At 43.8% G+C, this 25,081-nt stretch overlaps 1 protein-coding gene across 1 annotated transcript in view; it reads right to left on the reverse strand.

The window, feature by feature from the left end:
- The window catches only part of LOC120059373 (beta-citrylglutamate synthase B-like), a 31,728-nt gene extending 8,309 nt beyond the window's left edge, over nt 1–23,419 (reverse strand). Inside the window, exons 1-3 of the mRNA XM_039008377.1 lie at nt 22,511–23,419; nt 11,779–12,009; nt 5,793–5,879 (exon numbers count right to left, since the gene is read on the reverse strand). Coding sequence (XP_038864305.1) covers nt 5,793–5,879; nt 11,779–12,009; nt 22,511–22,673 — 481 coding nt within the window. The 5' untranslated portion in view covers nt 22,674–23,419. The remainder of the gene's footprint in view (nt 1–5,792; nt 5,880–11,778; nt 12,010–22,510) is intronic.
- Nucleotides 23,420–25,081: the final 1,662 nt, after the last annotated feature.

The raw sequence follows: 25,081 nt of genomic DNA on the forward strand, positions 1-25,081 counted from the left end.
TGGGGTACAGAGATGAGGTAGTCATAAAAAAAGGATGTTAAAGACAAGTTCTACAGCTGCACCATCGAGAGCATCCTAACAGGTTGCTGTTAATCTACTTCCGGCGCCGACCAAGATGGCCGCCTCGCTTCGCGTTCCTTGGAAAATATGCAGTATTTTGTTTTTTTATGTGTTATTCCTTACATTGGTACCCCAGGTAATCTTAGGTTTCATTACATACAGTCGGGAGGAACTACTGAATATAAGAGCAACGTCAACTCACCATCGTTCCAACCAGGAATATGACTTTCCCGAAACGGATCCAGTGTTTTGCCTTCCACCCAATACAATGGATCTGATCCCAGCCGGCGACCCTATGCGACGCCGTAAAAGGGGCAAACGTAGCGGTCTCCTGGTCAGGCTTCGGAGACGGGCACATCGCGCTCCACTCCCTAGCATACTACTCGCCAATGTCCAGTCTCTTGACAATAAGGTTGATGAAATCCGAGCACGGGTAACATTCCAGAGGGACATCAGAGATTGTAACGTTCTCTGCTTCACGGAAACATGGCTAACTCAAGAGACGCTAACGGAGTCGGTGCAGCCAGCTGGTTTCTTCACGCATCGCGCCGACAGAAACATACATCTTTCTGGTAAGAAGAGGGGCGGGGGGGTATGCCTTATGATTAACGAAACGTGGTGTGATCATAACAACATACAGGAACTCAAGTCATTCTGTTCACCTGATCTAGAACTCCTCACAATCAAATGTCGACCGCATTATCTACCAAGGGAATTCTCTTCGATTATAATCACAGCCGTATATATTCCCCCCCAAGCAGACACAACGATGGCCCTGAACGAACTTTATCTGACTCTTTGTAAACTGGAAACCACACACCCTGAGGCTGCATTCATCGTAGCTGGGGATTTTAACAAGGCCAATCTGAAAACAAAACTCCCTAAATTCTATCAGCATATCGATTGTGCTACCAGGGCTGGTAAAACCTTGGATCATTGTTATACTAACTTCCGCGACGCATATAAGGCCCTCCCCCGCCCTCCTTTCGGAAAAGCTGACCACGACTCCATTTTGTTGCTTCCAGCCTACAAACAGAAACTAAAACAACAAGCTCCCTTGCTCAGGTCTGTTCAACGCTGGTCCGACCAATCTGATTCCACGCTTCAAGACTGCTTCGATCACGCGGATTGGAATATGTTCCGCATTGCGTCCAACAACAACATTGACGAATATGCTGATTCGGTGAGCGAGTTCATTAGAAAGTGCATTGACGATGTCGTACCCACAGCAACGATTAAAACATTCCCAAACCAGAAACCGTGGATTGATGGCAGCATTCGCGTGAAACTGAAAGCGCGAACCACTGCTTTTAACCAGAGCAAGGTGACCGGAAACATGACCGAATACAAACAGTGTAGCTATTCTCTCCGCAAGGCAATCAAACTAGCTAAGTCCCAGTACAGAGACAAAATAGAGTCGCAATTCAACAGCTCAGACACAAGAGGTATGTGGCAGGGTCTACAGTCAATCACGGATTACAAAAAGAAAACCAGCCCCGTCGCGGACCAGGATGTCTTGCTCCCAGAAAGGCTTAATAACTTTTTTGCTCGCTTTGAGGACAATACAGTGCCACTGACACGGCCCGCTACCAAAACCTGCGGGCTCTCCTTCACTGCAGCCGAGGTGAGTAAAACATTTAAACGTGTTAACCCTCGCAAGGCTGCAGGCCCAGACGGCATTCCCAGCCGCGTGCTCAGAGCATGCGCAGACCAGCTGGCTGGTGTGTTTACGGACATATTCAATCAATCCTTATCCCAGTCTGCTGTTCCCACATGCTTCAAGAGGGCAACCATTGTTCCTGTTCCCAAGAAAGCTAAGGTAACTGAGCTAAACGACTACCGCCCCGTAGCACTCACTTCCGTCATCATGAAGTGCTTTGAGAGACTAGTCAAGGACCATATCACCTCCACCCTACCGGACACCCTAGACCCACTCCAATTTGCTTACCAACCCAATAGGTCCACAGACGACGCAATCGCAACCACACTGCACACTGCCCTAACCCATCTGGACAAGAGGAATACCTATGTGAGAATGCTGTTCATCGACTACAGCTCAGCATTTAACACCATAGTACCCTCCAAACTCGTCATCAAGCTCGAGACCCTGGGTCTCGACCCCGCCCTGTGCAACTGGGTCCTGGACTTCCTGACGGGCCGCCCCCAGGTGGTGAGGGTAGGTAACAACATCTCCACCCCGCTGATCCTCAACACTGGGGCCCCACAAGGGTGCGTTCTGAGCCCTCTCCTGTACTCCCTGTTCACCCACGACTGCGTGGCCATGCACGCTTCCAACTCAATCATCAAGTTTGCGGATGACACTACAGTGGTAGGCTTGATTACCAACAACGACGAGACGGCCTACAGGGAGGAGGTGAGGGCCCTCGGAGTGTGGTGTCAGGAAAATAACCTCACACTCAACGTCAACAAAACAAAGGAGATGATTGTGGACTTCAGGAAACAGCAGAGGGAGCACCCCCCTATCCACATCGACGGGTCAGTAGTGGAGAAGGTGGAAAGTTTTAAGTTCCTCGGTGTACACATCACGGACAAACTGAATTGGTCCACCCACACAGACAGCGTTGTGAAGAAGGCGCAGCAGCGCCTCTTCAACCTCAGGAGGCTGAAGAAATTCGGCTTGTCACCAAATGCACTCACAAACTTCTACAGATGCACAATCGAGAGCATCCTGTCGGGCTGTATCACCGCCTGGTACGGCAACTGCTCCGCCCACAACCGTAAGGCTCTCCAGAGGGTAGTGAGGTCTGCACAACGCATCACCGGGGGCAAACTACCTGCCCTCCAGGACACCTACACCACCCAATGTCACAGGAAGGCCATAAAGATCATCAAGGACAACAACCACCCAAGCCACTGCCTGTTCACCCCGCTATCATCCAGAAGGCGAGGTCAGTACAGGTGCATCAAAGCAGGGACCGAGAGACTGAAAAACAGCTTCTATCTCAAGGCCATCAGACTGTTAAACAGCCACCACTAACATTTAGCGGCCGCTGCCAACATACTGACTCAACTCCAGCCACTTTAATAATGGGAATTGATGGAAATTATGTAAAAATGTACCACTAGCCACTTTAAACAATGCCACTTAATATAATGTTTACATACCCTACATTACTCATCTCATATGTATATGTATATACTGTACTCTATATCATCTACTGCATCTTGCCATCTCTATGTAATACATGTATCACTAGCCACTTTAAACTATGCCACTTTATGTTTACATACCCTACATTACTCATCTCATATGTATATACTGTACTCTATACCATCTACTGCATCTTGCCTATGCCGTTCTGTACCATCACTCATTCATATATCTTTATGTACATATTCTTTATCCCTTTACACTTGTGTGTATAAGGTAGTAGTTGTGGAATTGTTAGGTTAGATTACTTGTTGGTTATTACTGCATTGTCGGAACTAGAAGCACAAGCATTTCGCTACACTCGCATTTACATCTGCTAACCATGTGTATGTGACAAATAAAATTTGATTTGATTTGATTTAGGTTGCATCACCGCCTGGTATGGCAACTGCTCGGCATCTGACCGTAAGGTACGAGAGGGTAGTGCGTAGGGCCCAGTACATCACTGGGGCCAAGCTTCCTGCCACCCAGGACCTATATACTAGGTGGTGTCAGAGGAAGGCCCAAAACATTGTCAAAGACTCTAGTCACCCAAGTCATAGACTTTTCTCTCTGCTACCGCACGGCAAGTGGTACCGGAGCGCCAAGTCTTGGACCAAAAGGTTCCTTAACAGCTTCTACCCCCCAAGCCATAAGACTGCTGAACAATTCATCAAATGGCCACCCAAACTATTTACATTGTTTTTACACGGCTGCTATTCGCTGTTTATTATCTACATGTATGCATAGTCACTTTACAAATGACCTCGACTAACCTGTACCACCGCACATTGACTCGGTACCGGTACCCCCTGTATATAGCCTCGTTATTGTTATGTAATTTTCTTGTGTTACTTGTAGATTTTTTTATTTTAAAAATGTTTACGTTTATTTAGTAAATATTTTCTTAACTCTATTTCTTGAACTGCATTGTTGGTTGAGGGCTTGTAAGGGAAGGGGGATACCTAGTCAGTTGTACATATTTATTATGTGACTTGTTAAGCACATTTTTACTCCTGAACTTATTTAGGCTTGCCATAACAAAGGGGCTGAATAGTTATTGACTCAAGATGTTTCAGATTTTCATTTTTAATTAATTTGTAAAAATGTAGTGAAAACATAATTCCACTTTGACATTGTGAGGAATTGTGTGTAGGCCAATGACACAAAAGCTCAAATTAATCAATTTTAAAATTCAGGCTGTCACACAACAAAATGTGGAAAAAGTCAAGGGGCGTGAATACTTTCTGAAGACACTGTGCGTACTTTCAGTATTTTTCTGAAGCTGACAGTGATAGTGTGAACACTGACACCTCTCACATGAAAGGCCATGTAACAATTTAAATGTAGTCATCTTTCAAGACACTCGGGACGCTGACTGAGAAGCCATGGTGGGGAGAGCAGAATGCCTCTCGCACTGGCTAGCAAAAATGCCAGGGCCCATTTTAATTAGTGCAGACTCTGTCCTCGTGCTCAGTGGCATGTCCTCTAACCCCAACACAGGTCAGCGTTGACTAAGGGACCAGGGAGGGAAACCTGTGAGAGGAGCATGTGAGTGTGGTGGGGTGTGTGTAGAGATATTCAAATAGGTTGTGTTGCTTACACCACGCAGACAGGACAAAATAGTAGCCATGACACCTCATAGCTGAGATCAAACAACAGGACATAGCAAGGCCCCATGGAACAGGAGCAAGACAGCTGTCCAATGAGATAGAGAGGGGGCACACTCACTAAAAACCAGTGTCAACCAGCCAACCAGATTACACACTCAACAAAGAGGATCACTTAGCTTTACATGTGAGAAAAGAAGGAACGACTCTGCCCGTTGGCATTGCTATTGGCTAGGTATTTGATTCTTAAGTCCTGTTAAATGCTCAAGAAATGGCTCATTGGCTGATATCCACCAATGGTCACTTTCCTTAACAATGCCTTGTCTTGATAGTCTATGCCCTGTCGCTACCCAAAGCCTATTATCCATACAGACAATGGACGGCCAACTCAAGTGTCAATGACTATGAATAGATAGGTTGATGGGCCGGTAGGCCTCTGTGGAATAGCCCGGGGTCAATCTCTTCCCAAAATGGTAGGGTTCTAAAAAAGGTCTCTGGCAATCCTTCTATAAAATATGAAAAGAAAGGGACCGTGATTAATATGGGTTTAAATAAGCTGTCAAAGATTCGTACTTGGTGCTTTCCTCAAACAATTAGCACTCCTTTGTCGAATTATATTAGGTGGACCAAGGTGCCATTGGCCACAATGCATATTTGACCTTGAAAGTCAGTTAAGAACAAATTCTTATTTACAATGACGTCCTACCCCAGCCAAACCTAGTCAACACTGGGCCAATTGTGCACCGCCCTATGGGACTCCCAATCACAGCCAGATGTGATACAGCCTCAATTCGAACCAGGTAATATGACACCTCTTACACTGAGATGCAGTGCCTTAGACCGCTGCGCCACTCGGAAGCCCATAAATGGTGGAAGAGGATTAGAGAGAGACAGGTTTGCATAAACACAGAAGCCTGGGCTGTAAAGAGACAGCAATGAGAGAGGGGAGGGATGGTCGCAGTCAGACTGACCTCTGTGACCACGAGTGTTCTTCACCACCACGGGGTAGCCCAGCGGTTCCGCCTCGTCGATCATCTTGCGGAAGTTCTCGTGTCCTCCTACAAAACACACAAGACAGACACATACACGTTACAATTTGTCCAATGATCAAACCCTCTCTATTAACCCTCCGTGTACCTCAGTCATTTGACCGTGTGGAATGGGGTTTGTTGCTATAGGATCCATGTTGTGACTTGTGAAGCAAGAAGTAGAGTAGTGTAGTCTTTATTATCCCAGGGTGGCAATTGATTTTGCAGCATGTAGTAAAAACACATTGAACACATGACAATAATACACACCAAAACAATAAATAGAGCAATATGTACACAACTAACAGTATTTCAGACATATTCGTTTTAAACTTGGAGAGCCTGTATCTGCCCTCTGAGGGAAGCAAGATAAATTCATCAAACAAGGGATGCTGGGAGTCCTTCAGAATGGATTGCGCCTTACGGATGACTCGTGGCTGATAAGAAATGATTGCCATTGGAAGAGGATTGCTGTGGGTATGTCATTCTGTGTTTATACTTGGCTGTTTTATCGTCTCTGACTTTTCATGTGACTATATCTGATAATACTTCTAATACAATTGACCATTAAGAACACTATTGACATTTAAACGTCATTTGGAGAGAGAGAGCTCTGCTTCAGTTTGCTCTGTCTGGGACTGAACTGTTTGGAATATTGAACACTGAAATTTGAGCGAGAAGGAAACACAGGATCATTTAGATTTTTTCTGTGCTCTCGGTCTCTGGTCTGGCGTTTTAACAGAGAACCAGATGTGAGCTGCCCTGCACATGCCTTTTTCAAAAAGCACACGTCCACACTGCTGTGAGAATGAGAGAGGGAGACAGAAAAAGAGAGAGAGAACAAGAGAGAGACACAGAGAGAGTGAGAGCAGCACATACACTTTAAAGCTCAGTTCTACCATGTCACTGGCTGCTGCGGCGGGGTTAGAGCCAGAGGAGGGGAGGGGCAAGAGGGAGGGATCTTTTCAAAGTCATGAAGGTGGAGGGGCACATTACATAAGCGCTCCAGCTTCCCTGCACCGCCTGGTCTGCCTGGCCTCTTTTTTCTGAATGCTATTCGGGAAAGATTATCCCTGCTGCCCTTGCCAAAACACACGGCATTCGATTTTTGCAGTGGCAAAAAAACAAATCAAAATCCAGTCGCTGTCAGATTTGATGTAGTCTAACAACAAAACAAAAACACAGCGAATGTGTGGTTTTGGCTTAGGACGTACAGGCCCTGTTGCCTGCCTGTGTTCTTACACATCCTGCTTTGTCCAACGTAAAGAAGGAAGAAATTCCATGGAAAATGTGACAAACACCCCAAAATGACACAGATTATTTGTGTCGGAGAAAGGGATGATGATAGAGGAGGGGATTGGGTGTGAGATGCTCTTTCTGTTTTGATTCTTAAGATCAACTATCGGGTGACTTTTTATGTTAATCCTGGTTGTAGAACCGTTTGTCATGACTATGTCTAGACTACGTCTACACTCAGACCAACTCAAGTACATTTAAAAGCATGCTTGGCGAATCATTCTCTGCAAGGCAGGTAGCCTAGTGGTTAGAGCATTGGACCAGTAACCGAAAGGTTGCTGGATCGAATCCCTGAGCTGACAAGGTAAAAAGATGTCATTCTACCCCTGAACAAGGCAGTTAACCCACTGTTCCCCGGTAGGCCGTCATTGTAAATGAGAATTTGTTCTTAACTGACATGCCTACTAGTAAAATGAATAAAAATATTTTAAAAGGCATATCTCCGATACAAGGATGCACCCAATTCATTATCACTGCCCTCACTCCAAGAACAAAGAGAGCAGCTGTGCTTTGATTTAGTAGTCTTCCGCTTTATGTACAATCTGCGGTAGAGTGTAAGGACTTTTGATTCGTGATAATGTTGTAGATCGAGATTTGAAGCAGTATATACTTAGTTATTATAGTCCAATATATATCCATAGAAGATCTCAAGTAATGTGTGTGTGTGTGTGTTTTAACCCTTCACTTGTGGTCAGATGTCTGTGCTATAAAGGGCCACTCTGCTGAGGAATTCATTTGGAAGAGAGCGCTGCCTATTCTGGGCAGTAAGGTTGCTGAGCAAGACACATTCTCCTGGAGGGGATAAGTTGAGTTGTTGACCAGTTTGAACCATTTGTTTTTAAGTACCATGTCAGTCAGCTCTCTGTTAACCTCATGTTAATGCCATATTTAAAGTATGGGTAGTTCTGTACCGACCAATAAGAAGTGCATCATGTGACAGTATATAAGCCATGTAAAAAAAAAAACTCAAGCTTCCCTGGTATTGGTTGAAGCGCAACCCTTCCATCGCGATGAATTAAACAATTGAACCTGGACAAACTGTCCGAGATTCCTCGAGTCGACTCCTTACAAGCTGTCTTAAGTGTGGGTGCATACTGACTTGAACAAAGATACTGTACCTGTTGATTACCTGCCCCTGCACTGATAGACAGAAACAGCAAAGAGTGGTGCAGTAGCTCATTAAAAGGTATATAACTAAATATACTGAACAAAAATATAAACATACAACAAATTTCAAAGATTTTACTGAGTTACAGTTTGTAAAAGGAAATCTGTAAATTGAACTAAATTCATTAGGCCCTACTCTATGGATTTTACATTACCGTGAATACAGATATGCATATGTTGGTCAGATTCCTTAAAAAAAAAAGGTAGGGGCATGGATCAGAAAACCAGTCAGTATCTGGAGTGACCACCATTTGGCCATGAGGTCAAAGGAATTGTCTGTAGAGCTCTGAGACAGGATTGTGTTGAGGCACAGATCTGGGGAAGGGTACCAAAACATTTCTGCAGCATTGAAGGTCCCCAAGAACACAGTGGCCTCCATTTTGAAATGGAAGAAGTTTGGAACCACCAAGACTCTTCCTAGAGCTGGCCGCCTGGCCAAACTGAGCAATCGGGGGAGAAGGGCCTTGGTCAGGGAGGTGACCAAGAACCTGATGGTCACTCTGACAGATCTCCAGAGTTCTACTGTGGAGATGGGAGAACCTTCCAGAAGGACAACCATCTCTGTAGCACTCCACCAATCAGGCATGTATAGTAGAGTGGCCAGACGGAAGCCACTCCTCAGATAAAGGTACAACAGCCCGTTTGGAGTTTGCCAAAAGGCACCTAAAAGACTCTACAGACCATAAGCAACAACATTCTCTGGTCTGATGAAACCAAGACTGAACTCTTTGGTCTGAATGCTAAGTGTCACTTCTGGAGGAAACCAGGCACCATCCCTACGGTGAAGCATGGTGGTGGCAGCATCATGCTGTGGGGATGATTTTTAGCAGCAGGTACTGGGAGACTAGTCAGGATCGAGGGAAAGATGAATGCTCCGGAGCACTCAGGACCTCAGACTGGGGCGAAGGTTCATCTTCCAACAGGACAACAACCCTAAGCACACAGCCAAGATAATGCAGGAGTGGCTTCGAGACAAGTCTCAATGTCCTTGAGTGGCCAAGCCAAAGCCCGGACTTGAACCCGATTGAACATCTCTGGATAGACCTGAAAACAGCTGTGCATCGACACTCCCCATTCAACCTGACTGAGCTTGAGTGGATCTGCAGAGAAGAATGGGAGAAACTCCCCAAATACAGGTGTACCAATCTTGTAGTGCCATACCCAAGAAGAGTCGAGGCTGTAATCGCTGCCAAAGGTGCTTCAATAAAGAACTGATTAGAGGGTCTGAATACTTATGTAAATGTCATATTTCTGTAAAAGAAATTAAACATTTGCAAACATTTAGAAAAACCTGTTTTTGCTTTGTCATTATGGGGTGTTGTGTACAGTCGTGGCCAAAAGTTTTGAGAATGACACAAATATTAATTTCCACAAAGTTTGCTGCTTCAGTGTCTTTAGATATTGTTGTCAGATGTTACTATGGAATACTGAAGTATAATTACAAGCATTTCATAAGTGTCGAATAATTTTATTGACAATTACATTAAGTTGATGCAAAGAGTCAATATTTGCAGTGTCGACCGTTCTTTTTCAAGACCTCTGCAATCCGCCCTGGCATGCTGTCAATTAACTTCTGGGCCACATCCTGACTGATGGCAGCCCATTCTTGCATAATCAATGCTTGGAGTTTGTCAGAATTTGTGGGTTTTTGTTTGTCCACCCGCCTCCTGAGGATTGACCATAAATTCTCAATGGGATTAAGGTCTGGGGAGTTTCCTGGCTATGGACCCAAAATATCGATGTTTTGTTCCCCAAGCCACTTAGTTATCACTTTTGCCTTATGGCAAGGTGCTCCATCATGCTGGAAAAGGCATTGTTGGTCACCAAACTGTTCCTGGATGGTAGGGAGAAGTTGCTCTCGGAGGATGTGTTGGTACCATTCTTTATTCATGGCTGTGTTCTTAGGAAAAATTGTGAGTGAGCCCACTCCCTTGGCTGAGAAGGAACCTCGCACATGAATGTTCTCAGGATGCTTTACTGTTGGCATTACACAGGACTGATGGTAGCACTCACCTTGTCTTCTCCGGACAAGCTTTTTTCCGGATGCCCCAAACAATCGGAAAGGGGATTCAGAGAAAATGACTTTACCCCAGTCCTCAGCAGTCCAATCCTTGTACCTTTTGCAGAATATCCGTCTGTCCCTCATGTTTTTCCTGGAAAGTGGCTTCTTTGCTGCCCTTCTTGACACCAGGCCATCCTCCAAAAGTCTTCGCCTCACTGTGCGTGTAGATGCACTCACACCTGCCTGCTGCCATTCCTGAGCAAGCTCTGTACTGGTGGTGCCGCGATCCCGCAGCTGAATCAACTTTAGGAGACGGTCCTGGCGCTTGCTGGACTTTCTTGGGCGCCCTGAAGCCTTCTTCACAACAATTGAACCGCTCTCCTTGAAGTTCTTGATGATCCGATAAATGGTTGATTTAAGTGCAATCTTACTGGCAGCAATATCATTGCCTGTAAAGCCCTTTTTGTGCAAAGCAATGATGACGGCACGTGCTTCCTTCCAGGTAACCATGGTTGACAGAGGAAGAACAATGATTCCAAGCACCACCCTCCTTTTGAAGCTTTTAGTCTGTTATTCAAACTCAATCAGCATGACAGAGTGATCTCCAGCCTTGTCCTCGTCAACACTCACACCTGTGTTAACGAGAGAATCACTGACATGATGTCAGCTGGTCCTTTTGTGGCAGGGCTGAAATGCAGTGGAAATGTTTTTGGGGGATTCAGTTCATTTGCATGGTAAAGAGGGACTTTGCAATTCATCTGATCACTCTTCATAACATTCTGGAGTATATGCAAATTGCCATCAAACAAACTGAGGCAGCAGACTTTGTGAAAATTAATATTTGTGTCATTCTCAAAACTTTTGGCCAGGACTGTAGATTTATGAGGGGAAAAAACAATTTAATCCATTTTAGAATAAGACTGTAAAACGATGTTCAAGGCGGCTTATGGTAGAGAAATGAACATTAAATTATCTGGCAACAGCTCTGATGGACATTCCTGCAGCCAGCATGCGAATTGCACGCTCCCTCAAAACTTGAAACATCTGTGGCATTGTGTTGTGTGACAAAACTGTACATTTTAGAGTGACCTTTTTTTGTCCAGCGCACAAGGTGCGCCTGTGTAATGATCATGCTGTTTAATCAGCTTCTTGATATGCTACACCTGTCAGGTGGATGGATTATCTTGGCAAAGGAGAAACATTTTTGAGAAATAAGCTTTTTGTGCTTATGGAACATTTCTGGGATCTCCTATTTCAGCTCTGGAAACATTTTCCCAACACTTTACATGTTACGTTTATATATTTTTGTTCAGTGTAGTTAGTTATCCAATTTCAGTAACAGAAATACATTTCAGCAAATCATTATAATCAAGGATGTAATCAACACAACATGAAAAGTCAAGGGATTATGGGTTTTCTAAGCTCAAGAATCAGAAATAATATGGACCAAGCTTTGGAGCTCACCGTAAGAGAAGGTGTCCGGGAGGGGGACCCCGTGGCCGGCCAGCTCCTGGAAGGTCCAGAACTTGTTGACGCAGTTGAGGATAGCCTGGGGCCGGTTGACAAGCCTGCAGCCCATCTTCTCCAGGTGGCGCAGAACCGTGATGTCGCTGTCCGACTGCACCCAGGGGGTGGGCACCCGCACCACCGCCACCTGAGGGTATGACGTCACCACCTCCTGCTCCACCCGCAGACCTGGGGATGAAAGGAGGGGGGGAGAGAGAAAAGAGAGGCCTCTATCTTAAAATATTCCCAATGTCACGTCACATAGCTTCATATAGACAGCTTTGGCAATTATTGATTGATCACATAGACAGGTTTCGCAATCTTCTACCGATATGGAAATGCAGGCTACACTTTTACTCATGAACGCCAACGGAAACATCAACATTTTTCTGAGCAACTCAGGTAGCGACAGTGGCTTGGCTTTGTCTGTATCACACAACAGAAGCCCAGACAACCTAGGAGTAGCTAGTGCCCATTTGGAACATTCAGGCCACGCCCATACATCTGTTCCCACTGCACCAAAAATGTAGTGCCTAGTCTAGCTGCGATCGGATACTACTGTGTTTGTGTATGCAGCTCGTCATTATGGAGCTGCTCTGGATGTACGAGTTCTGAGCTGGCTGTGAGTAGCAGAGGCGTGGGTCCAGGTAGGGTACTGTAGCCTAGTGGTGTAAGTGCTTCATTTGGACTGGGTCCTGCCTGCATCGCTCACTCACATCACAACCTGCCCACATCCTCATGCTCCCCCGTGGCACTGCCAACTTCTCTGGCCTCAGGGCCAAGATTCGTCGCCCCTGGAGGAGCACCGATCCCCAGCAGTGTACTTAATACAGCTTACAGTTCATTGCATGCTCCCAATATAGGAAGGTATCAGCACAAATAGGGGAGATTGAACCTAAATACACAAAAGAGATTTCTACAATCATAGCACACAAGATGTACCACCAGCACCTATTCTCTGAATGATCTTGCACCACATGTTTGAGAAGGTATACAAGAGATAGCTATGTATATAGCCTATCTATAGATTGTGTACAAACATGTGTATTTATATTGACATAGTTTGCGTGTTTGAACGTTTTATTGTGCACGAGGTTACTCACTGTGAGATTTGAACTGGCAACTAACAGTCCATTTTGGCCTACTACCAGCCATTTTAATTCGGGAAGAAAGAACAATAAGGAGAGGCAGATGGGGTGATGATGGTACGCGAGGTGGAGCGGGGGAAGGAGGGAGGGAGGAGAGAGGCTTGTCACTGACGCAGCACTCTTCAATCCACCGTGACCTGCTTTTCAGCCATCTTAAGATCTCCACTCACCAAAGCGACAGCGTCAACGCTGGATCGACAGAGGTCGCAGTGACTGAGGCACACAAACAAAGGATAGGTGACAGGCTTCTCAAATACTGGCTCCTGATGCTAAAAGGAGCGCACAGAAAAAGGGAAGGACATAGGTCATTTTTGGTTCAAACGATGGTCAGAGAAATTAAAAATGGAAAAGGCTGGAGATGTATGCATAAAGAACTGCAGGGGCGGTGGGGAAAAAGTGTGTGTGTGTGGCGGGGGATGACTCTGAGAAGTGGAAAGCGTTTGTTTAGGAATAGCAGTCTGTCAGCCCTCCCCTCACTCTCAGTATTCAAATCGGGGGATGATTCATACATACCCTTTTCTCCCCAATCACACTTTTGATTGTGCAGCCGTTGAGCGAGCCATGCTACAATTAAGTATTAAAGGACACCGGCCAAGACAGTGTCCACATCACTTGTCTCGGTTTCCAAGGGAACTACACAGAGCACATTGAAAACCTCAATGAATCCGTTCATTCATTTGGGGCGAGTGGGTGCACTTATAGTACCATGTGAACATTCAGAAAACGTTTATATAACCTTCCAGTCCTCCTGTCAGAACAACAAATCTTATAAGGAAATCAGTCAATGTAAATGGATTTCTCTAAAACGACATTGGAGGCGGTTTATGGTAGAGAAATTAACATTTAATTCTCAGGCAACAGCTCTGGTGGACATTCCTGCAGTTAGCATGCCTGTCACGACTTCCGCCGAAGTTGGTGGCTCTCCTTGTTCGGGCGGCGTTCGGCGGTCATCGTCACCGGCTTTCTAACTGCCACCGATCTACGTTTCTTTTTCCATTTGTTTTGTCTTGATTGTACACACCTGGTTCCCATTACGTTAATATTTATTCCCTATTTAACCCTCTGGTTCCCACATGGTTTTGTGCGTGTTTGTTCTTTGTTTAGTGTTCAAGACTTCTGTGAGCTGGTGTGTTTTCCCTGCGTGGAAATATTTGTTGTTTCTTTTCGAGTAAAGTACGTCTTTTACTCAGTTCTGTGTCCTGCGCCTGACTCCGTCCTAACCGCTGCACATTGACACTTGACAATGCCAATTGTATGCTCCCTCAAAACTTGAGACATCTGTGGCATTGTGTTGTGTGACAAAACTGTACATTTTAGAGTGGCCTTTTATTGTGCCCAGCACAAGGTGCACCAGCTTCTTGATATGCCACACCCGTCAGGTGGATGGATAATCTTGGCAAAGGAGAAATGCTCACCAAAAGGGGGGTAAACAAATGTGTGCACAAAATTTAAGAGAAATAAGCTTTTTGTGCATATGGAAAATGTCTGATCTTTTACGTCAGCTCAAGAAACATGGGACCAACACTTTACATGTTGTGTTTATATTTTTGTTCAGTGTATATATATATATATCACCTGCTGTTCCGGAGGACTGAGTGATCTCATTCTCTCTGAAGCCGACGCGAGTAGGCCTAAGTCTTTTAAACGGGTTAACACACGTAAGGCCGTGGGGCCAGACGGAGTTCTAGGGCGCGTCATCACAAAATGTGAAGACCAGCTGGCAGGCGTCTTCACAGGCATTTTCAACCGCTCCTTGTCCATTCTGTAATCCCCACATGTTTCAACCGGACTACCACCATTCCTGTTCTCAAAAACGAAGGAAAACTGCCACAATGACTACCGCCCTGTAGCACTCACATCTTTAATTATGAAGTGCTTTTGAAAGGCTGGTCACGGCTCACAAACTCCATCATCTAAGACACCTTGGACCCACTCCAATTTGCAAATGAGTTGTTGTGAGACTGCTTTCTACGGTGGCTCTTTTTCCAATGGACATCTTAATTCACAGATCGGTCTTGGGTACAATATAAAACCTACATCTACTGTACTACCAGGGTGACCCCTCTTACAGGTATGCTTTCACTTTAAAAATTAGAAGTGTGTGGGCACGGGATGAAAATTGTAAATCAAATATTTGAAGAAAAAATACATACAGTACCAGTCAAAAGTTTGGACACACCTACTTATTTAAGGGTTTTTATTTATTTTGACATATTTTCTACATTGTAGACTAATAGTGAAGACACCAAACTATGAAATAACACATTGGGAATCATGTAGTAACCAACAAAGTGTTAAACAAATCAAAATATATTTTATATTTGAGATTCTTCAAAGTATCCACCCTTTGCCTTGATGACAGTTTTGCACAAGTAACAGGTGTAATGTCTTAAAAAGTTAATTTATTGAATTTCTTTCCTTCTTAATCCATTTGAGCCAATCAGTTGTGTTGTGACAAGGTAGGGGTGGTATACAGAAGATAGCCCTATTTGGTAAAAGACCAAGTCCATATTAGGGCAAGAACAGCTCAAATAAGCAAAGAGAAATGACAGTCCATCCTTACTTTAAAACACGAAGGTCAAAATTTAAAGAACATTGAAAGTTTCTTCAACCATCAAGTGCTGTGATGAAACTAGCTCTCATGAGGACCGACACAGGAATGGAAGACCCAGAGTTACCTCTGCTGTAGAGGATAAGTTCATTAGAGATACCAGCCTCAGAGATTGCAGCCCAAATAAAAGTCTCTTCTTAATAAAAGTCTCTTCCGTAAATACTTCACGGAGTTCAAGTAACAGACACATCTCAACATCAACTGTTCAGAAGAGACTGCGTGAATCAGGCCTTCATGGTCGAAATCCCAACTAAAGGACACCAATAATAAGAAGAGACTTGCTTGGGCCAAGAAACACAAGCAATGAACATTAGACCAATGGAAATCTGTCCTTTGGTCTGATGAGTCCAAATTTGAGATTTTTGGTTCCAACCGCTGTGTCTTTGTGAGACACAGAGTAGGTGAACGGATGATCTCCGCGTGTGTGGTTCCCACCATGAAGCATGGAGGAGGAGGTGTGATGGTGCTTTGCTGGTGACACTGTCGGTGATTTATTTAGAATTGAAGGCACACTTAACCAGCATGGCTACCACAGCGATACACCATCCCATCTGGTTTAGGCTTAGTGGGACTATCATTTGTTTTTCAACAGGACAATGACCCAACACACCCCCAGGCTGTGTAAGGGATATTTGACCAAGTAGAGTGATGGAGTGTTGCATCAGATGACCTGGCCTCCACAATCACCCAACTTCAACCCAAATGAGATGGTTTGGGATGAGTTGGACTGCAGAGTAAAGGAAAAGCAGCCAACAAGTGCTCAGCATACGTGGGAACTCCTTCAAGACAGTTGAAAAAGCATTCCAGGTGGAGCTGGTTGAGAGTGCCAAGAGTGTGCAGAGCTGTCATCAAGGCAAAGGGTGGCTACTTAGAAGAATGTCAAATATAAAATATTTTGATTTGTTTAACACTATTGGTTACTAAATGATTCCATGTGTTATTTCGTATTTTTGATGTCTATTATTCTACAATGTAGAAAAACCCTTGAATGAGTAGGTGTGTCCAAACTTTTGACTGGTACTGTATATCTGCCCATCTGGGATTAGAACTCACCACCATTGAACTGTCTTAACGGACTGCACCACCAATCATAGCAGTTGGGAAAAAATACAACAATTTGACACGACCACCATTGTCATCTATTTATTTTGATGATTAATATGAACCCGTAAGCCGCATAGCCTACATTCTGTAAAAACACATAGATGTGTATGAAACGGTAGGTCATATGCGGAAAGTCAGTAGTCTAGTTAAGGAAGCATCATGCAAAGTATACTGAACAAAAATATAAACACAACATGCAAAAATGTCACCGATTTTACTGAGTTACAGTTCATATAAGGAAATCAGTCAATTAAAATAAATAAATTAGGCCCTTATCTATGGATTTCACATGACTGTGCAGGAGTGCAGCCATGGGGGCCTGAGAGGGCATAGGAATGAGTTTTTCCCTACAAAAGTACTGTCCGGGTGGCTGGTCTCAGACGGATGTGGAGGTGCCAGCACAGGACGTACTGCCAAATTCTCTAAAACTACATTGGAGGTGACTTTTGGTAGAGAAATAAACATTAAATTATCTGGCAACAGCTCTGGTGGACATTCCTGCAGTCAGCACGCCAAATTGTCAACCTCTCCCTGTCTGAGTCTAATACCAACATGGTTCAAGCAGACCACCATAGTCCCTGTGCCCAAGAACACTAAGGTAACCTGCCTAAATGACTACTGACCCGTAGCACTCACGTCTGTAGCCATGAAGTGCTTTGAAAGGCTGGTCATGGCTCACATTCTCCTCAACACGGGGGCCCCTCATGTGTGTGTACTCAGTCCCCTCCTGTACTCCTTATTCACTCATGACTGCATGGCCAGGCACGACTCCAACACCATCATTAAGTTTGACGATGACACAACTGTTGTAGACCTGATCACTGACAAGACAGCCTATAGGGAGGAGGTCAGAGACCTGGCCGTGTGGTGCAAGGACAACAACCTCTCCCTCAACGAGATCAAGACAAAGGAGATGATTGTGGACTACAGGAAAAGGAGGATCGAGCACGCTCCCATTCTCATCGACCGGGCTGTAGTGAAGCAGGTTGAGAGCTTCAAGTTCCTTGGTGTCCACATCACCAAACTAACATGGTCCATGCACACCAAGACAGTCGTGGAGAGGGCACGACAAAACCCATTCCCCCCCAGGAGACTGAAAAGATTTGGCATGGGTCCTCAGACTCCCCCTTTTACACTGCTGCTACTCTGTGTTATTATCTATGCATAGTCACTTTAATAACTCATATTACCTCAATTATCTCGACTAACCGGTGCCCCCACACATTGACTCTGTACCTGTACCCCCTGTATATAGACTCGCTATTGTTATTTTACTGCTACTATTTAATTATTTGTTACTTTTATTTCTTATCATAACATGTTTTTTTATTTTTATAAAACTGCATTGTTGGTTAGGGCTTGTAAGTAAGCGTTTCACTGTAAAGTCTACACCTGTTGTATTCGGCGCATGTGACAAATAAAATTTGATTTTGATTTGAAATGCACACTCCCTCAAAACTTGAGACATCTGTGGCATTGTGTTGTGCGACAACACAATGTCACAGAGGTGCACCTGTGTAATGATCATGTTGTTTAATCAGCTTCTTGATATGCCACACCTGTCAGGTGGATGGATTACTCTGGCAAAGGAGAAATGCTCACTAACAGGGATGTAAACAAATTTGTGCAGAACATTTGAGAGAAATAACCTTTCTGTGTATAGAACATTTCGGGGATATTTTATTTGAGCTCATGAAACATGGGACCAACACTTTACATGTTGCGTTTAGTATATATTATTGGCACACTCCACTTACCAAGACCATTGCCAAGTAAAGCGAGCTGTCACCTGTTTTAATAGTAAGCCTTGTGGTGGTACCACCCAGCAGATCTAGAAGGGAGTGTATATCATACCGAACCCTTCCCTTGAGATGACATAGACTAGAGGAACTTTCTCAAGGTGCCTCTACATCACTTTTTAAAATGTAGTCAAACCGCTAGGGGCAAAACGAGCTAGATTTACAACTTAAAGCCCAAAATATATCACTTTTGCAACTAACCGTCAAAATGAAAACCAGAATTGACGCGATTCACTATAACTAAGCCGAAAACATCTGTTTATCCCAACAACAAAAAAATCCATGATAGTTACTCTTTAATAAGGGCCATAGGCCCAGTGGAAGCTAAATAGCTCAATAACATCGATGATGCACCACAATATTTTACCGTAGGTATGAGGTACTTTTCTGCATATGCTTCAAACCCACCACTGGTGTGCATGTCCAAATTGCTCTATTTTCATGTCATCTGACCATAGCTCCGCCTGGAGGCATTGGCACTTGGATCGGAACCGGTGCTATAGTCAACATCGTTGATGTTATGGCCTATTTTGCTTCCACTGGTCCTGGGGCCCTTGTTAAGGTCAGTGGCATCTGAGCCAGGACATTTAGCCAAAAACCTGGTAGCCTCTGCCAGGAGTCTGACACTTGGCCGCAAGTGTATCTTCCAGCAAGACAATAACCCTAATCACTAATCAAAATCAACAATGAAATGGTTAATTGACCACAAAATCTAAATTTTGCAATGGCCTTTTCAGTCTCAAGACATGAACCCCATTGAAAACCTGTGAAGAATTGAAGAGGGCAGGTGAAGGATATCAAGGATCTGGAAGGATTCTGTATGGAGGAATGGTCTAAGATCCTTCCCAATGTGTTCTCCAATATCATAAAATATTTTTGAAAAGGCTCAGTGTCATTATGAAAACAGGGGTAATTTTGCCCCCCATGTTTGAGATTTTTTTTATTACTTGTTAAACAAAATATCTTTCTCTGACCAATTCTATTAGTACAAAATACAATTTCCCCTTATTTTCTGAAACAAACAACATAGCTGAGTATTTATCAAGGGTGCCAGTAATTATAGATCCCACTGTATATACCTACCTGAATCACTCCAGTATCCCTGCACATTGTAATAATAGTACTGGCACTGACCTGTATATAACTTACATTCTTGTGTTTATTTTTACCTCTCTTGTATTTCTTTTTTTCTTAACTATATTATTACTTTCATTCTGCATTGTTGGAAAGAGCTCGCAAGTAAGCATTTCACTGTACTGATTTACACCTGCTGTATCCTGTGCATGAGACAATAAAACTTGAAACTGATGGATCAGCATGGTTCGTCAATGGGGAGTCTTTCCTCAGTGTTCCGGTGCCAAGATTATGATTATGGAAAGATAGGGAACTGTGCTCTTGGTCTATTACTGATGCGTCTTACATCATATTACTGGTGGTGGTGGAAAATCACAATGTGTTCAATTGGCCATGGCTCGAGAGATCCTGTGTCCTGTTGCCTTCGATAATATTATGGACGTGTTATATTTCTCATCTAGTGGTGAAAAGTGTGTGTGTCGCCTCTACGTGGAAGGCCAAAGAATCCGGCGTCGATTCGTAACCTGTGCAACCTCGCACAACTCTATATCTCTGAATCATGGGATGTGAGATTCCTTTGGCTGATCACTGGGTTTGGCCTCTTTACGTGAAGGTCCATCTTTGGTATTCCAGACAAGCTAGTGAGCACATAGCCTGTTCAGAGGACATGGAGCATCCATTAAACACTTTTGCATGGAACAGGCTATGACAATGGACTTTACCCGTGGTCTGTTGCTACTAAAGTTATTTACACAATACAGGGCTGATACATACTGAACCATTTCACGCCTGCTGTCATTTCATACTGTTTATTAGATAGCACTGCAGGTATAGGCCTAATGCATTATGATGTGGTTACAATGCATTGTAAGGCCTGTCATGTCACGAGCATGTATGACTCACTGTGAGAAAAAAGAAGGCAGGCCACACAAAACACAGCTGTGCTCCAGTTATGGCTTTGGCCAATAGTCCTACCCTCTCTTCCTCCTGGGTGTGTCACAGATTATTCAGCATTGAAGACTAGGCTATCTACCAAGTAGGCCATTGTTAAAGTGGGTGTCTTACTGGCTTTGACTTTACCACCATTTTGTAAGGCAAGTCATTTCGTAAGCTACGTTTTTTTTCCAACTGCTGTAGAGTAACAGATTCAACATGTAGCCTACGTGAAGGATGAGGAGAATGTACACTAGTTTCTAGATCGTACGTGAGGAAGCGGCTTCTGGATTCGGAAGCCGTTCCCAATCTCACTGCCACATGTCAAAGAGACAGTTCCATCCCCACCTCCTGGTCTGAGTCAGCTTGCCCCCTCCCTTCAGTCAATGCCATCATGTAAGATGTGCTATAAGACAGCATGCCACCTCATTGAGCTAAATGCATCTCCCTTACCCAAGCTCACGCCTGACTACCAAATTCCACACAACAAGGGTACTCACGTTCTTCAAATCAAGCAACCAAGGATATTAATATGTGACAAACAGTTTAGCGATAAACTTATAGTAGCTATTGTTGGACGTGTACCACCAGCCATCAGTGCTAGAGTATGCTCTGATGCCTGTGTCTGTTGTCCCTGCATGCAAGCGCCTCGTGAGAATTCCAATATCTCCTATGTATTTGCAATTGTTGTACTCGTGTCGACTCAAATAAAAAAATAAAAAAGAGAAGACAGTTAAAAGTGAATCAATATAGCTAGCTAGCTAGCTAAACCCACTACACACGCCACTTAGCTAATTACAAGTCAAATCAATGAAAATTGTACTACATCTTCTTCTACTGCTTAACGTTATTAGATACTTATATTGAATTAATGTTAGGTAGCATAGCTGTGCTGGCCCATGAAGAATACCCCATAACCTACTAACGTTAGCTACTAGCTTGCCACTCTCTTTGTATTACGATGCGGGTGTAGCGCAATAGCATCTGCTAAATAACGTTATGTGTATGTGACCAATAAAATGTGACTTGTTCACAAAAGCTATCCAGCATAACGCTAGCTAGCTAGTTTTATACGTTTCCATAATGTAGACAATATTTTCCACCTACGCATATAATAAAGTAGCTATTCGATTTAGCAATTGTTTGGCTTGGCATCATGGAGTATCTCTGTCTGACTATTCCAGGGTGTCTGGAAACTGGGTTGGTGCTATACCTAAGTAAAGTTAGTTTTATATTGGATATTCGGTTTTGATAGTGAATATTCGGTTCACTCGTTTGAATCAAGCATTGAATCAAGCATGTCATGAATATGAAAAAGGTAGTATAATCTGAATCATGGGAGGATGGAGAACCATCAAAACCTTTTATTTTGTATAAAACATGGGTAAGGTTTCAGATTTAAATCTTAAGTAGCTCTTAAACAACAATCCACACATTTTATTAAACATTGCAATCTTTCAATAGCTCTTAAACTAAGTGTACCATCACTATGACAACCATATATTCTGAATCAGGCTATTCCCCCAAAATAAAATGTGTGGATTGTTCTCCATCCTCCCTTGATACAGAATATATCATTTTCATAGTCATGGTACACTTTGTTTAAGAGCTATTGAAGATTTAAATCTGAAACGTACTTTTTTATTATTATTCAAAAAATGTAATATTGTTTTCCATCCTTCCCTGGTTCATAATATACAATTCTAATAGTCATTGCATGCTTGGTTCAATAACTATTGACGAAAGAAAACCACAAATCCAATGTAAACTAATTTTACCTAGGTTTAGGCGGTCACGTCACAGAGTTAGCTAGCTAGCCAGCAGCTCGCGCTAGCAAGTTGTGTGTGTGTTTCGGTGCGGAACAATACCTGCTACTGCTAGGCTCGCTAGTATACTACTACACTGAAATACACCCCACCATAGAAAACAAGAATACACGATTAAACCCAAATTCAAAACAGTTGAAAAATGACATGACTAATATTACGGTGGTAGTTCACTTCAAATCTAGTGATACTTGCCTAATTGTCCCTCGCTGATGGTGAGCACGATTTGGTCCATGAGAAGAGAGCGGAATTCAACATCCTCCTCGGCGCATCGCTGTTTCAGAGCCCGAAGGATCTGGACTTGCGGATACTCCTGGTGGATACGCCGGTCGGTCACAAACCAAACCCGAGAATACATATTTATATCAAACTGTGTCGTGCCGATTGAAAATAGTACCGAATACACACAGCTGTGGCCGAGAGGGCGGCGGGCGGGCGAACGATAGCGCGGGATCCTAGTCAGAGATTGGTGCGAATAATACAAAGATGCTCACACAATAGAGTGCAGCTACACGAACAAGCAATGTGGCTAAAAAAAATCAAACACCACGATTACGGCTGTTCTTTTAATGGTCGATTAATTACTCGATTTCCACTTGCTTCCCTTCATTTGCAGGCTGTTATTCCTGGTCCCTTTCGATCCAAGAACCCGCTGAATCACAATGAGCACCACAGTTTATCCCCTTCTAAAAACAATACTGGTAGCAGTACTAGCTATGGCTCCTTGCACTTGCAGCCCTTAGGGCAAACAAAGCTTGTGCCGTTTTGCTTCGAATCCACCGCTCATGGAACTCAACAGCTACTATCCAGTGAACACAGCAGCCGCTTGGCTGAATAACACAATTGTGGTAGCTCTATGATTATCGAAGAAACCGATGCTGCTCGTATCCCCACGCTTGTCTGGTCTGATTAATTGGTGGAATGGCCCTGTACCGCTATCCACGAGGATCAGTGCTGAAAAGGTGCACGCTTGTTTTCAGTCCTGCGTTTTCCTTCAAGCACGCGCCTCGTTTACAACTCAATTTTCCTCGTTCCCGGACAATATATGGCCAATGATAATCGAGTTTATGCCATAATATCGACCAATCGCAGTTTATAAACCAACGGTCACTGAAGTATGTGCTTTCGTTTAGCTCTATGGGCGGAGTTTGCGTATTTTATACAATTTCATTGGTTCTAAAGTGAAATCCGAGGAACCGGACGAGAACGAGTGCAATCTGTTTTATTGTCCAATCAGGATGCTGACGCTGTGGAGGCTCGCAAGGCATGTGAGCCAATGACAATGCGTGAATTAACACAGGGGTGTGGCCAACGTGGGCGCGCTAATGCTGTGATTTAGTGCGTGTCATACAAGCTACAGCACAGAGGGGGGGACTCAGTATCACGAGTTTGCGCATCACCCGAACCGGTTCAGACCGGGTGCTGGGAGGTTTGGTGAATACTAACGCCTCTGTCTCCATGTTGTGATGCTGAAATGTAAGGAATTATAACATAGCTTCAACAATTGGATGGTCAAACTGGTTTTCTTAGCTAGCTGTAGCCTAATCGAAACGTTGATCGACAGCAAATCTCTGCTGGACAGACTAGCATTTGACCAATTATGCGATACTTTAGTTCTGGTCGACAGTTTATAAACAAAAATAGAAAGAAGCCAGATGTCTCACAGGATGTATACATCTGAAGCATCCGTTTAGAGCTTCCACTCACCACCAAATATGGTGATGAAAGGAAGTCCAGTGGCGGGAAACGAATTCTCTCATCGATTAAACATTCGATCTGAATAGGATTTTTGGTTCCCAAAACTATATTCTGTTACGAACAGATTGCACTACGTTTTGTAGACTCGACCCTTTGCCAAAGTTTCAAGAAATGTCGTTGTTTAGAAGGATTTCAAGGGCGAATCACGGAGAAGGCGTTCCCTAACGAATATATGCAATTACATGCTAAATTACGCCAATAGGATCTCGCTAGCTCGTGCTTAACTCTGTCCACCTCCTTGCTTGTTCTCCCCACTATGCTTGCTTGCCTTCGTTTGCTCTCATTGGAAACGACCCTGATTAAATATATTGGGTTAGTTACAGGTAATCTTTGCTGTAACGGTCCGAAGCTTACTTATCCTCGCAAAAGCAATAGTGTATATGATTTCAAGAAACAAGATCTCGCATAGTTTTGCTGGTAGAGGACGTCAGAGTCGTTCCTTTGTAGGCTTTTTCTAACCGTTTCAACGATACTATTTTTTGGAGGCTATTGTCGACGCTTAAAAACAAACATATCTAATATGCTCTGTTATGAGCTTTATTTTACAGAGTACAAATGGTCTATCAATCGACTGGTCGTATAGGTTTGTGTGTGACTGGCTGCTGTGCATCACAGATTAAAAACACATGTGATCATCACGGGCGAAATTATGCCTTCACAATGAGCTATTTCCGAGAAAGGGAGGGAGTGGAGAGCTGTTGCAGGCCGTGTTCAATGAATTTGGATATGTATTGTTTTTCAGACAATCGCCTTATTCAGACTTTATAAGGACAACACTATTGATTGTTCACAACCAATATGACACCCCTAGCACTCCCGATCCCCCCATTTTGAAGTACTTTAGGATATGTCTAAATGTTACTTTTAGGGCATTTCTGGGTGTCTTATAACATGAGATTTGTTTCTTGTAGAATTCTGAAAATGGATGATTAAGTTCTAGACTGGACAGGCACACAAGTGGAACTGCAGAATGAATAGACCAATGTAAGAACCAAGCCAGGTCAGTTG

This window comes from Salvelinus namaycush, chromosome 14 (genome assembly GCF_016432855.1).
Source record: "Salvelinus namaycush isolate Seneca chromosome 14, SaNama_1.0, whole genome shotgun sequence".
NCBI lineage: Eukaryota > Metazoa > Chordata > Actinopteri > Salmoniformes > Salmonidae > Salvelinus > Salvelinus namaycush.